The sequence below is a fragment of the Ctenocephalides felis genome, unplaced genomic scaffold (genome assembly GCF_003426905.1).
Source record: "Ctenocephalides felis isolate EL2017-DRISC unplaced genomic scaffold, ASM342690v1 CF-g0.4_SCAFFOLD_03570, whole genome shotgun sequence".
Taxonomy (NCBI): Eukaryota; Metazoa; Arthropoda; class Insecta; order Siphonaptera; family Pulicidae; genus Ctenocephalides; species Ctenocephalides felis.
Window position 1 is genome coordinate 23,300,900 of NW_020539724.1, and position 15,719 is coordinate 23,316,618.

Sequence of the window (15,719 nt, forward strand, 5' to 3'; positions counted from 1 at the left end):
ATAAATTATTGACATCTATTTTGTATTATTATTTCTTTAGTTCTTTTGTATTATTATTTCTTTAGAAAGAACTGTAGTTGTAAGTTGCATTTCATCTTAAGACAAGTTGCGTGAACATCTCGATGTAAATAATATAAAATTAATGTAAAGCTGTTTATTTCGAAAATAAAACTTACGTTTTAATTAAAAATTATTTTTAATTTATATCTCTGAAACATGCTTATAATATCTGTAATTGAATAAATTAAATTAATTTGTTCAATTAATTAATTCACTTCGGATTTTAAAATGTATTTTATTTGAGTATAGACGTATACTGTAATCAGTAGTTACGAAACATAACAGAACTTACAACTGTTTTGCATAGATTCTGATTAGAATCGCTCAAGCTAACAGCGAAATTCTAAACTTTGATGTATATTTAAAATTCAACCGCTTATCATAGGCCGACAATATTTTAGTATGTTATTTCAGACTACGAAATCTTCATTATACAAATCTTCAATAAAATAGTCTTTTTTTTCAACATTTTACTACGAAGAAACGACGCACCCAATCTTTACCAAAACTAATCAACGCTGCGTAGAAACGAAATATCGAAGCGCGTGGGCGCCATGTCGCAGTATAACGGATAAACATTGATACGGAACCCCTAAAAATGTGAACAAAATTTGATTAGATGAATTGATAAGCTTATGTCTGCTTATGATCATTTTTGTCCGCCAAATGCCATTTTCTTCACTTTTTTTCTGATCTCCAAAACCGCTAGACCTGTCTTTCCAAATATTTTATCAGATCTACATTTCAACAATACAAATAAAGTTAATTACCCTTTTTGCACTTTTTTCTCGTATCTTCGGTACGGCTGAACCTAACTTTTCCAAAAACTAATCAGCACGTCTCCTTATCAATACGAATCGAATGTTTTTTGAATTATTCAAATCGGTTGATCGGTGTTCCCGAAATCGTCGATGAAAATTTGTATCCGCACATACATACACACACACGCACACACATACACATACATCAATTTTTTCTAAGGAATGCCAAAATGTTCAGAAACGTTTAAAACGTTAAAGTTATATAAACATTTTCATTTGCGATTGCTGTAACTTAGCGAAACTTATACGGAAAGTTAAATATGGGCTCACATATTACTCATACACACATACTTTTTCCAAATTTTTATTCAATTCAGAATGACTTGAATTGTCAAAATTAAAATTAAATCGGATTTTTTCGCGAAAACGTGAACTTTTTCTTCGGAAAGTTAAACAATAGGCCCAAATCATTGTGTGATCACAATAATTAATCACATCAGTTTCAAGAACAAGTGGCTGTGGCGAGCATAGCTCATTTGGTAGTGTGTTCGATTCACACGACAGGGATCTTTGGATCGAATCCTGTCATTGACTTACAATTAGAATTTATGAAAAAAAAGTGTAGTTAATTTGAAATTAAATGACTGGTGGGGCGCATGGCATCGTGCCTTATGGCAAATTGCTGAAACTTCCCGTACCAAATATTATTTTTTTTTAAAAAAGATTAACATTTTTGGAATTTGATTTAGATTTGGAAAAAAATAACTCTGAAAAAATTAGATTTTTGAGAAACTATAAATTTTTGACAAAAATTTACTTTTTTTGAAAAAAAAAGACTTTTTGAAGAACAATTTATTTTGAAATATTTTGGAAATTCTGAACTTTTCTTCAAAGCAATCGTACTGCTTTAACTGCATAGAGACGAAAAATCGAAGCGCGTAAGCGCCGCGTCGCCGTCTAACGGATAAAACATTGGTACGTAAATAACCCATTGGAATGTAAACAAAATTTTTACTTATTGTTAAAATCTCTATGAAATATCTGATAATTTGATGTGCATATGTCTAATGATCATTTTTGACCGCCAAATGGCTTTTTTTTTTACTTTTTTTACTAGATCTCCGAAACCGTTAAACCTGCCTTCATGAAAATTTGATCAGTTCTTCATCTTCATCTTATTAATACAAGTAAAATATTTTTTGAATTATTCAAATCGGACGCTCCGTTCTCTTAAAAACTAAGTTACCGTTGTTGGCACTTTTTGTCTCATATCTTCGGAACGGCTAGACCTGCCTTCGAAAAAACTAATCAGCACGTCTCCTTATCAATACGAAACGAGTGTTTTTTGAATTAATCTAATTGCTTCATCCGTGTACCTGAAATCGTCGACGAAAATTTGTATCCTCACACACACACACACACATACATCCATTTTTTCTAAGGTATGCCAAAATATTCAGAAACCTTTGAAACATAAAGATATATAAAAATTTGCATCTTCGATTTTTTGCGATTACTATAACTTGCCCTGCGGGAAGTTAAAAATTGTATTTGTTAAGTAGAAATTGAATAAAAAATAAGAAAAATAGGAATTACAGAATTCGAACAGCTGAATTGTATTAGGAGTAGGATATATATAGATTAAATATGATATAAAAATTGGTATAGAATTATTAAATTAAAAAAAAGGATAAGTGGCCACGTAGCCGTCGATTTTTTCATTTAATGAATTTAATAAAAAAATATCTTATGTACTAACCTTTGCAAATTATCTATCTGTTTTCTGTATCCTTCTTTGCAACTTGGGTCACTATGGTAACAATCCACACATTCTTTTTTCTTTAAAGATTCGTTTTCGTCTTGCAGTTTTTTCAAGTCAATTTTATATTGAGTCAGTTGTGCTTCCAATTCACTGATACGAGATTCAAACACGATACTAGGGCCTTCCAACTGGATTTTTTTCGATGGTTTTTCTTTTATCTGGACTGTCTGAAGTGAAAAATATGCATTATTAAGACATTAGAGTAAAGCGGGGCTTAAAGGTCCGCGAGTAAAAAAATCCACCACCATTATCTAAGAAACAATTTGTGTATAAGGCGAAGCCTATATCACACGAGATGAAAGGCCACATGGTAAAATTTTTAACGAAAATATTTGTTTTTTATTACTAGTCTTTTGGTTTTGAGCATGGTTTACTAGGGAATGCAATACCGATGGAAAATTTTAATACCGGTATTTCGGTAATTTTTCATTTTAAAACCGGAATGCCGGTAAATTACCGGTATTTTTATTGTCTTAAACAAACTTAAAATTGAAAGTTACTAGTACGCATATAAAAAAATGTATATACAACTACAACTATATTCAACTAAACAATAAAAACAATAAAATAAACTAATAAGTTTATTTTTTTAAATAATAATTTAACAAAATTATATCCAATTTAATTAATTCATTATCACTATCGAGTATATTGAGTACTTTTCACCAAAAACAAACTTATGAGTAAGAAAGACCAAAAACTCATAAAAGATCATATTACATTATTGTAATAAACTGTATTGTCTGTATCCGATGTGTTAAATTAGCATAATCTCCAATATTTTAAAAAATATTTTCTATAGTATTTTCAAACTTCAAAACGTTTTCGAGAAATAATATTTTATAATTGTAATAAGAAGCAAAAATATTTAGTAATTATCATAATTATTATGTATAAAGTTAGAAAAAAATAAAGATTACGCAGAGGTAATCTGTATGATGTCACTAAAAAAAACGTTACATTTTTACATAAGATGAAACAAACATCATTATCTATCAGTCCAATTCTATTTATTGTAACACGATATGAAGCCCTTTGGAAAGCAATAAATATTCAGTTTAATCACGAGTTGTGATAATATTTGACATAGGTTTATCCTATAGAATCACTTGAAGATATAGCTGTTTATGCGATTATGGAAGTTAAAGATAAATTTGTTCCGAGAAATTTAAACTTTAGTGTATTATGTATCAAATAGGACTTATGTAAAAATACCGAAAATACCGGTATTTTTGGGGTAAATACCGATAAAAATACCGCCGAAAAATCGGGCGGTTTACCGGTAATTCGGTATACCGGTATTGCATTCCCTACGGTTTACTATGTGTTTAGTTAACGATGCATGAATTAGGGGTAATGCTACAAAAGTTTCAAATCAATATTATCAATTCATGATTTGTTCAAACTGTTTCTAACCTGTTTCAGATACATTAAAGCAAACCGAAAGCAGTGAAATGCTTTCAATTTGCTAAACAAAGGTTGCCATAATATCAAAATAAAAGAGCACAATACTTTAGATTTGAATCAGAAATTTAGATTTTGTAGTTTTGTAACTTTAACTATATATTATGTAAATGTTGTAAGATTGACTTCATTGGAAGTTGTATGGAGTATTATCTTTGTCAAAAATGTGCCCATGGAATATTGTATTTCAAACAGAAGTTTTATTTATCTTATTTGTAATAAATATAGAGAAACAATGAGAAATACTATCTTCTTGCCCCCTGTCTGCAACTTTTTATTGGATAAAATGAATTTGTCTATGATATAAAAAGGACCAAGTGACATCTTGTAGAAAAATAGCAAAAAACATATTTCTACAGTTCAATAGTTATTTGTTTAATATTTGTTGTTATGTCGTACCCTACGCTAATTATTCTAGTATATTAATTATTTAAAATATTACCTTGGCATCTGATTCATTAGAATCTTCAGTCTCTGAATCGTGTATATTATCGAAAATGCTACGAATAAATCCATCCTTTTGCTTTTCGTGCAAAGATTCATTTTCGCTTATCACGTCTTTGACTTTACTCAACAGTCCTGATAATTCATCCTAAAATATAAAAAATATATAAGTAATTTCAATGCTAAATTAACAATCTGTAGAAAAAAGACTTTCATCAAAAGTCAATGTTCAATTTTACTTTAATTAGTTAATTGACACTAAGTAAACGACAAGTAATGACTGCATAATTCTTTTTTTAAGTAGATTAGCATTTTTATATATACTAATTTGAAAAATTAAAAACTAATTAGACTTTTCATAACAAAGGGCTTTCAATGCAATTTCCAATTTATATTATAAACATAAATCCATAAGAGTGCGACTATTATTCCAAACTTTAATAAGTATTATTAACTGAACAATTTTTCATAGTGGCTCAATATTTTAGGATGTTCGTTAAGACTATGATCTCCACTATCATACGAGGCTTCACCAATAATGTCAAAACCAAATATTCAACCGTTAATTAAGAAGAAACGTCCCGGAAAATCGTTACTAAAAACTAACCAGCACATTTTCCAACTGATGCCTTCGAATGGATCTTGAAATTTTTGACAAAGAAACGTTCCGGACGATCGTTACTCAAAACTACTCAGCACGTTTCCCAACTGATACCATCGAACGGATCTTAAATTTTTTAAAATCTGTTCAGGATTTTTGGAGAAAACCTGGATGTAATATTTTGCACTTATCTGCTAATTATAAAGTCACGGTTTTTAAGTTTTTGAAATGGTGCAGTAATGGCGCAATAGTACTAAGAAAATATCGACGAAAAGTTAAATTTTGGCTCAAATACACACACTCAATATATATTTTCTGGCAAAATCATAAACTCCTTTTATTGTTTACTTTCAAAAAATCTCCTAAATGTCTTCAAATCAAATGGATTTAAGTTTTTGAAATCTGAGTAGTCATGGTGCAATAGTTACTGAGAAAATGTCGTCAAAAAGTCAAATATTGGCTCAAATACACACACTCAATACATATTTTCTGGCGAAATCATAAACTTTCTATAATATATTTACCCTGCAATACTGTGATTCCCTCTCTAGTTGTTCAATATATTCCTCTTGTTTCTCAATAAAGGTCATCAGTTCCGGAGGCGCCTTACTGGTATCAGTTGAAAACTTTCCATCTTGAGATGCAGCATCAACTTAAAAAAAATAACATCAAAATTTCAATCAAAATTCTTAATTGAAACAAAAAACAACTCACTATTTGTGGCAGGGCTGCTGGTTGTGATTTGATTATTCAACGTCGGTCTAAGTATGTTAACATTCTCCTTAGATAAAATAGGATATCTCCTTGAAAGTCTGCTTCCACTAAAAGTCCTGTAAGGATATCTATCGATACCAAGGAAAGATTTATCATCGGTTTCTTCTCCAGAATCAGCAGGGGTGTACTTCGATCTAACAGGACTATAGTTTTCGTTCATCAGATATCTAAGACGAGTCACGGCTTCCCTATAGGCGAGATCCGTGTAATTCGGAGTACGCTTCTTCAGGTAGTCCATTTTTGGTGTCCCGTTTATACTGGATCCATAATAATTGGATGTCTGTTTTCTAAAATAAATTACATTTGTTAGAGTAATGAAATTTAATGCAAATTTATATAAAACATATAATTGTATTAAAATTGATCATTATGTATCTCACACGATATTGTCAATTATATTTGATGAATTTATGAATTTATTATTATCAGTGACAATCAGCAATAGGCTCATATTGCAAACGAAGGTGTCTATTATTTGATCATATAATGTTCTGTATCGAATAAAGCAATTTTATTTAGTGCTTTTTTCTTTAGTCTGTTATCAAAATAACAAAATATAGTATATTGCAATATTATTTTAAAAAAATCATATTCTGGAATTAAACAATAGCTTTAAAATTGTGTCAATCATGATTAAAAAGTTCAAGAAAAATTAAATGAAAAAATTGTGTTGATCATATTTCTTACATACATTTTAAGAGCCCATATAAAAATATTGAAAAAAAAATTAAACGTAAGAAAATATATATATTCTTTTAACACGTTTAAAGAAAACAGATCAAAATGATTTTCCAAGTAAATATGTAAGTACATTTTTGTTTTATACAAAATTTTATTAAATCAGCACAATAATATTAATTTATAATGATTCATTTTTATTACAATATTAAAATAATGTTTACTTAATGTAACATAAAATATCCCAGTAAACACGCGACGTTATTACAACGTTGTGTCGATATCGCATTTGTGACATGAGATATCGCCGCCACATGGCCGCCACCAAGTCATGGATATAGAAATAATGAATAATTATGATTAGAATATGAATTTATTATTATAGCTTAGAATGATTATTTCAGAAATAATTATAAGAAAGATGTATTAAAATATAATTACATACAAAAAATTCCGGTTTGCTAATTTCATGCTGTCTCGACGTTTTAAGCCATTCTTAATCGTTCGAGACCACATTTGGAAAAAAGTTGTATGTATGGTTGTGTGAGTAAAAAATTCTCAGCCGCCTTTAAAAGATATCCCTTGGAAAACGATTCTGTCGTTTCTTGGCGATTTGAATGAATCCTTGTATGGCAATAACGTTAACAAATGATATAATTAAATGAACAATGATAATGTTTGAATTAATGCTGTATGTATTAGTTATTCAATAATGTTAAAATATGCTAAAATTTGATAAAAATTAGTAACTTGTTTGAAAAATTCCGAAATAATTGAATAATTTGCAAATATTTCTCAAGTTCTATATAGTTCTATAACAACTCGGTGTACTTACAAATTACTCGTAAATTAATTAATATAATGTTTTCTTGTTGATTAAGGCGATTATTGTTACACATGTCAGAAATCATGCAACTTGCCTTGGCAAATAGCGAGTAATACCTAGTTTTGAAATAATCCCTTTTAGCAATTATTACAAATAATTATAATACGTTTTAGTAAAAATAAATGTAATATTTAAAAGCAATAAAATCAAATTAAGGGGCCCAACTAGTGTGAAATTTTCAAAAAATCGAATTTTCAATTTTTCCATACTTCGATAGGTTATACCTTTAAAAATAACATACCAAAATTTCAAATCGATATCTTGAATAGTTTTTGAGTCACACCCATTTAAAAAGTATATATATAGTATATATAACGATCATTTAATCTTTGAACGCGTTTTTCTCGAAACAGCATTTTCCGAATTTGCTGCAGCGATTACTCAAAAATAAATGATCCGATCACTATCAAATTTTTGTACATGTTCTATATATAGTTCTCCGTAAAATGAACTATCGATTTTTTGATCAGATCAAGAATCGAATTTTGGCAGTTCAAAAACGACCAAAATTTTGGGTAAAATTCGACTTTTTTTAAAAAAAAACTCCGTCATTTTGTCAATGTTTGATTATTTCATTCATTTTACAGACAATATTATCTAGTTTAACGATTTTTTTTTTAAATTTCATCCACGCCGGAATCACTGCAGCAGTGAAGGGCCTTTTTTTGTCGCGCCGTTGGAGATCGACGATAACTTAAAAAATATTTATTTTTTTTCTTCAAAAATTTTACTATGTATTCTTAAAACATGTATAAATATATTCCTGAAATTTTGAAATGATTAATAAAGTAGTTTTTTTTTAATATAAATTACCAAAAATCACCTTTTTTAAGCGGTTACACTAGTTGTGCCTCTTAAGATATTTATATATGAAATACAAAAATTATTTAGTTAACACTATTTATTTAATACTTTACACTTTTATGTATTTACAACTAGTAAATACATACTTTTAATGAGAATATGTATTTAATCAACAATAACATTATTAAAGATTTTTTTGAAAAAAAAATTATAAACATTAAATAATTATATTGATAAAAAAAATTAAATATAATTAAAGTTATTTATTTGAGTTTGAGCGTTTTAGAGTTTTTTTCACCTTAGAATATAAGTATTTTTTTACACAATTTGTATATAAAAAAAAATCCGAATTATATTCTTAACTACAATTTTCCACAACTTTTGTTTATACCAGTAACTTTTATCATTACAATCAAACATTTACCTCCAATCACAATATATAACCATATTTATACAAGATGAGCAATATTCATAAAAAATAATTTCAAAAACTGAAAGAACATTATAATATCATGTCGGTCCATGTTTAATAATAATCGTTGTTTATAAGTTGTTTATAAACACTCATATTAGAGTAAATCGATTACAAACTAAATTACATTCTTTGTTTTGACGCAGTTGCATTGGATGTAACCTAGCGACGGTGTCGGAGGGTAGAATATTGTTTCAGGCGCATGTTGACCCTTGGACGATTAGGACGATCGCGTTAATTTTACGACTTTGAATGAAGAAATAACTATGATAAAATATAATTATTAACTTCCTGTAGGAACTCTAACTGAACAAATTATTTATTTTCTTAAACCAGAAAAAGCTTATACTCAAAGTGAAGAATAAGATAAAAAAAGAAGAAGAAGAAGAAGATTTTTAAAAAAAACGATGCAAAAAAGATGTAGAAACGTTTGAAAATTATGACTCCCGTGAATAAATTTAGTTACTTTTTTATAATTACCACCTTTATTTTTATTTTACCGCCTTTATGTTATTACAACCCAAATACAAAAATATTATTTTGCAAGTGTTCCGAAACAAACAAAATTACAACAGACCCGTGAAATAGGGAAACCACGTAAAAAAACGAGCTAAGCACACTACCTCTTGGCGTTTAAACGTACTTTTCAAAGTATATCTTTAAAACGATGGCTCTGATCAAAAAAGTATTCATGCATTTTTTGAGTCTAATTTTATGTTATACAATATTGTCTCAGGTAATTTTGCGATTTATTTAGCTAAAAATCATTTTTTTACCTTTGACCTTGTGCCATTTTTTTAGCTCGCATCGAATCGATGAGGACTTTTGAGATTTCTTTTACAATTGCATTTTAAACAATTTTGTTAAGTTAAAGCCCATTATGATTTATAGTAACCTCGAATGCCTAAATTGACCGGGCTATATTATAATCGTCCAAAAACCGAAATTAAAAGTTTTTGCATATCTTGCGTTTCAAATGGCTCGAATTTCTGAGAAAATATCTACAAAAAATCATGTTTAACTTCCCGTATGTTATACAATATTGTCTCAGGTAATTTTGCGATTTATTTAGCTAAAAATCATTTTTTTACCTTTGACCTTGTGCCATTTTTTTAGCTCGCATCGAATCGATGAGGACTTTTGAGATTTCTTTTACAATTGCATTTTAAACAATTTTGTTAAGTTAAAGCCCATTATGATTTATAGTAACCTCGAATGCCTAAATTGACCGGGCTATATTATAATCGTCCAAAAACCGAAATTAAAAGTTTTTGCATATCTTGCGTTTCAAATGGCTCGAATTTCTGAGAAAATATCTACAAAAAATCATGTTTAACTTCCCGTAGGGTAAGCTATTGTAATCGTTCAAAAATCAAAATTGAAAATTTTTGCATTTCTCGACGTTTTGAAGAATTCTGAACATTTTGGCATACCTCAGAAAAAATGAATGTGTGTGTGTATGTATGTATGGATACAATTTTTCGGTCACGTTTTCGCGCGCATAGATCAACCGATTTCAATGGTTCAAAAATCATTCGATTCCTATTGATAGGGAGATGTGCTGATTAGTTTTTGGTAACGGCAGGTTCAGCAGTTACGGAGATAAAGAGCAAAGAGTGCAGTAAATAGAAATCGAGTTTTTGAGAGATCGGAGCATCCTATTTGAATGATCTAAGAAACATTCAATTAGTAATGATTGGGAGAAGTGGTTATTAGTTTTTGGCAAAGGCAGGCCCAGCCATTTCGAAGATACAGAGCTAAATGTGCAAAAATGGCAGTTTTTGAGGGAACTAATCGACCGATTTAAATGATTCAAAAAACTTTCTGTTGTTTTAACAAAATAATTGATTTTGAAAAAAAATGTTGGAATTTTTTTTTTCCAGAAAAAATTTTTTTGGCGAAAATAAGTCAGATTTTATTTTTATTTCTGACTAAAGTTTTAATATACTTTAAACAAATGATTTCAACTTTGCCATTCAGTTTATATAATTCTTATAAATATTAGACAATGTTACAATATTTATAATAATCTATCTGAAAACATTCAATAGTCCTTGATCATTTCGTTACGGTACGGGAAGTTCCAGCCTTAAAGCACGATGCCACTTGTTCAAATTTAGACTTGGATTAAAAATAACTTGAAACGTCAAGAAAATATAATATTAGCCAATCAAAGATTTTTGTTAAAACAATTGCTGAAAACAAATTTCTCCTTTGGGAAGTTACAAATATTTTAAATTATTTAAAAAATCGACCGGTCGGCATAAACACAAAACTAAATGACGCGATTTCAAACACACATTTTCTTAACGGTTTTTACATTTCAAAAATCGCTCTACAATTTTTTCGGAAATGTAGATACAAAATATTTCTCTACTGCTAACTAGAAAAAACTTCTCCATCTTTTATAGAAAAACTAAATAGAAGTTAAAATTAAGTCAACCTAAATTATCGAAACTAAAAATGCCACACAAAGGAATAGAGTGCGTGAATATAGTTTTTAACATGAAATGAACTTCATTTTGCAAGTTAATAAACAAGTTGATAATCCTGAATTAAAAAATAAGTATTAAATTTATATTATCAAAATAAGCATTAAATTTAAACCCTCTCCTCTCAATTCAGGCCATCAAAACCTTCCACAAATTTTACAATTAAAAGTACCATATCTTTGTTAAATTATTATTATTTTGTTAAAATTGACATTATAAATAATACCATATTCATTTTAATTAATTAAATCATGAAATCTCACGAAATGATTCTACTTTTCCAATGAACGGAATAAACCATTCATTAAAAAAGTAGAATCCTTTAGTGAGATTTTTATATAAACAATTGTTTATTCATTTGTTATAAAAAATATGAAACAAGTAAATAAATTACCTTGATCTGGATTTTTTCGGTTTGCTATCTTTGTCATAGAAGTTTGTGCTGAACCCTCCTCCGCTCAAGACACTTTTTGGTGACCTCAAACTCGAGTAACTTGACCTCAGTGCTCCCAATTTAGGCCTGCTATAAGTGCTTCCATTGGTACTACCCAATTTCATCTTACGAGAAATTTTGTGAAACTATTTATCAAAATATTTCTATTTATTTGAACAATAACAAAGGATGTATAAAAAGATCCGTTTCCTTCGAAGGACTGTTGTGTAATGAAGAAACGCCCACAGAAATGCGCATCAAATTTATAACCTCGGATGTTGAGTAATATTGGTGAGTCGATACAAAAGTTAGGACTATTTTCCGGTAAGGAAAAGGACATACTTCCTGAAATGTAGTTGTATTGATACAATATCATGTTTACGTTATTGCAATATAAATTGATGATTATATATAGATTTATTGCAGTAATAATCGATACTTTGATATACAATAAAATTACTTGTATCATATATCCATTTTAGAATTCTATATTTATTATTTATTTATCTTCATTTAAAATATAGCTTTGGCTTCATACTCATACTTACCCTATTTAATAATTCATCTAAAACAATATTATACTTTGTTTTTGCATCACTAAATCTTGAAAAACACAGATTCTCTGCTTCTTAATGCAAAGATCTTAATAAATCAATCTCATAAATAACAATTTGTCTTTGCAAAATATTACTACAGTATCTTGATCATTTATTATTTTGCTATTAGGTACTTTAAAAGGTACACCATTAGGTACTTTGATAAAATCAGAAATAAAGTCAATTTTACACAAAAAATGATAAATTGCATTTATGTTACTTAGTTTGATTATCTGTAACCTGCAACTACCCCAGCATAAAGAACTTCAAGTTTGATAAAATCTATCAAAATAATTTTGATAAATTTAGAAAATTTTGAACACTTTTTTCACCTACATATAAGTTAATTTGTTTCCTGTCTGAGCAGCAGTTTTTTTCCTTTTTTATAAAAAAGTACAAGTACCATACATCTAAGAGCAACATAAAACCTCAAGTTACTTGATAAATTCATTTACACACATAAAAATATTTACACACAAATCAGTGAGTTACACTCTGATATTGCCTTCCATGAACACTTAATAGTTATTAGAAAAGACAACCATTGGGTTGTCTTCTAATGAAAAAAATGGAACACTTGGGACAACCATTGGGTGCTCCTAAAAAGCGGAGTAGTCGGAGAGAATAATCATCAATGACTGTTTTTTTAAAAAAAAATGTTGTGCAATATAATATCAATGGTAATATTTATAATATGATGAGTTGGATAAATATTTCTTCAAATATAAATTAATTATATGACACTATTTGAAATTATAAGTTCAATCAATTATAATCAATTACTATAAAAGTGTCTACCAATTCAAAGAAAATTATCACCTTTGTCACAGCCCCATAAGATTTGTTAAATTATAAACAAATTTTTAGAACATTGTTGTAACAAAAATTGATACAAAACAAATCATCACTACGAATATTTTGGATTATCATCAGATATTTTCGTAATTACTTGTATTATTACTATGCGTGGTCGCCGCATAGTGCCAAGCCAAATTGCTAGAACTTCCCGTACCAAAAATAAAAATGTTTAAAAAAGCTTTAATTTTTTTAAAAAACTTTGAAAATATTAGATTTTTGAGAATTATAAAATGTTTGAAACAATTCGAACTTTCTTTTTATATCATGCATTTTTTGAAAATTTTGAACTATTTTTGAAAGCGCTCTTTAGCTGTTTAAGAGGCAAAATAACGAAGCGCGTAAGCGCCTCATCTCAGTAATGGGTAAACATTAGTACGGAACCCATAGAAACATAAACAAAATTTGCACTTTGATCTCGATATGATAAATTGTCATTTTTGGCCGCCAAATGGCATTATATTACATTTTTCATTGTATTTTCCTGGATTTTATTAGAAACCTGCTAGGCCTGCCTTTCAACAAATTTAATCAGTTCTTTATTTCATCAATACAAATAAAATATTTTTTGAATCATTCAAATTGAACGCTCTGTTCTCTCAAAAACTGAATAGCCATTTCTTGCACTTTTTGCCCCATAACTTTGAAACGGCTGGATCTGCCTTTGCCAAAAACTAATCAGCACATCTACCCGTCAATATGAGTCAAAAGATTTTTGAATCATTCTAACCGGTTGATCCGTGTTACATCCATTTTTTCTAAGTTATACCAAAATGTACAGAAAAACCTTTGAAACGTAAAACTGTATACAAATTTTGATTTTTGATTTTTTTGTAATTACTAACTTATTATAATATAACTTACATATCATTCAGAAAAAATCATACCAGAAAGAACACTAAAGAAATAATTTTTTAAAAATTATTTTTTCCTCAATAAACATGATGTATGGCCAAAAATCTACTGCTATGCGATGGATGTCTATTTCGATTTTGTTTTTTTTTATTATTAATTTTAATAATAAACTCCGTCTCCTGTACAATTTATATCTAGATTAACGATGTAAGTTTAGTAACACAATTTTTAGCAAATATTTTTTTATATTTTTTATAATAATTGAGTTAAATTGAAACGAATGACCATCAGCATCATTAATATGATTCATGAAACTGCTCGAAAACTAAAATATTTTTTTTAGGATTATGAACTGTTTCTCGAAGTCAAATTTGTAAATATCAATTTAATGAATTGCAAAATTATAAAATAAATGGAAAAATGTTTATTATGATAAAACGTATGTCGTTTTCCGACCGAGTGCTTTCCGTCTGAAGCTCTCCGTGCATGGCAGTATCAGTTGCGTGCCATAAGATGTTAAGTTGACTGACTCCGTTCAGATTCTTAATATAGCATGAGCTTTCTAAAGAAATATCCAATATAAGTACGCAAGTACAGGGATTCGGAAAATTATCAAATATATTACTGAAGAAAAACAAAAATTTACAAAAAAAAATCAATATAAGAAAATCGACGTCCATCCAAACGACTTAGCCAGCCGAGTGTACTCGTAAAGCCAACCTACCAGACTGTACTTGTATGCTTCCAAATAACCAATATTTGATCTCATTTAGTTGCTTTTTTTTTCTTTACTATTCTAATATTTTTCTATACACATTTTCGTCGATGATTCTGCACCATGGATCAATCGATTTAAATAATTCAAAAATACATTCGATTTGTATTGATGCAGAGACGGGTTGACTAGTTTTTGGCAAAGACAGGTCCAGCCGTTTCGATGATACGCGGCAAAAAGTGCAAAAATGCAACACACTTTTTAAGAAAACGGAGCGTCCGATTTGAATAATTCGAAATGAAAAACTGTATAAATTTTTGGATTCATCGGTTTCGGAGATCCAGTAAAAAAGTAAAAAAAGATGTTATTCGGCAGTCAAAAATGATCATTAAACATATGAACATCAAATTATCTGATATTTTATAAAAAACATTTTAAGTACAATTTTTGTTTACATTTCTATAGGTTCGTACCAACGTTTATCCGTTAGATCGCAACGCGGCGCATACGCGCTTCAATCGACTTTAAAACAGTCGCGCCACGCGATTGCTTTAAAAAAAAGTTCAAAATTAAAAAAAAATTCAAATTCTTCAAAAATCCTTTTTTAAATTTACAAATTATCAAAAATATATTTTTGTAATCAGCAAATAAGCGCAACATTTTTGTCAAAAATTTTGCAACATTTTGGAAAATTCAAAACACTGTTTAAAACATATCATTAGGAAATCGTGATGATTAGGTTCTGTCTGGTCCTTTCTTCGTAATAGTTGAAAAAAATTGATAATACTTGGCATCATGGTCTCAAAGATTATCTTAAAACTAGTGGTGTATGGCATCGTGCCTTAAGGCAAATTGCTGGAACTTCCCGCAACGAAATGTTCGAAGAATATTAAATGTTTTCAAATAGATTATTATAAATAATGTTGCATTGTTTATAAGATATTATTTATAAGGGTTTATTTATAAGAATTATATAAACAGAAATACAAAGTTAAAATTATTTATTT

At 28.7% G+C, this 15,719-nt stretch overlaps 1 protein-coding gene across 1 annotated transcript; it reads right to left on the bottom strand.

Moving 5' to 3' along the window:
* Positions 1 to 201: 201 nt before the first annotated feature.
* On the bottom strand, positions 202 to 11,816 carry LOC113383625. Its single transcript, XM_026621876.1, has 6 exons — positions 11,653 to 11,816; positions 5,867 to 6,213; positions 5,677 to 5,804; positions 4,550 to 4,699; positions 2,581 to 2,810; positions 202 to 229 (listed from the first exon to the last, which is right to left on the bottom strand). The coding sequence occupies exons 1-6, from the start codon at positions 11,814 to 11,816 to the stop codon at positions 202 to 204; spliced, it is 1,047 nt and encodes a 348-aa protein (XP_026477661.1).
* Between the last annotated feature and the right edge of the window lie 3,903 nt (positions 11,817 to 15,719).

What these genes read in the sequence shown, in the direction of transcription:
- LOC113383625 (XM_026621876.1), bottom strand. Translation starts at nt 11,816, where the DNA reads ATGAAATTGGGTAGTACCAATGGAAGCACTTATAGCAGGCCTAAATTG. An exon ending in CCGAAAAAATCCAGATCAAG is followed by an intron (nt 6,214 to 11,652) that starts GTAATTTATTTA and finishes AATTTATTTTAG; the next exon opens with AAAACAGACATCCAATTATT. An exon ending in CAGCAGCCCTGCCACAAATA is followed by an intron (nt 5,805 to 5,866) that starts GTGAGTTGTTTT and finishes ATTTTTTTTAAG; the next exon opens with TTGATGCTGCATCTCAAGAT.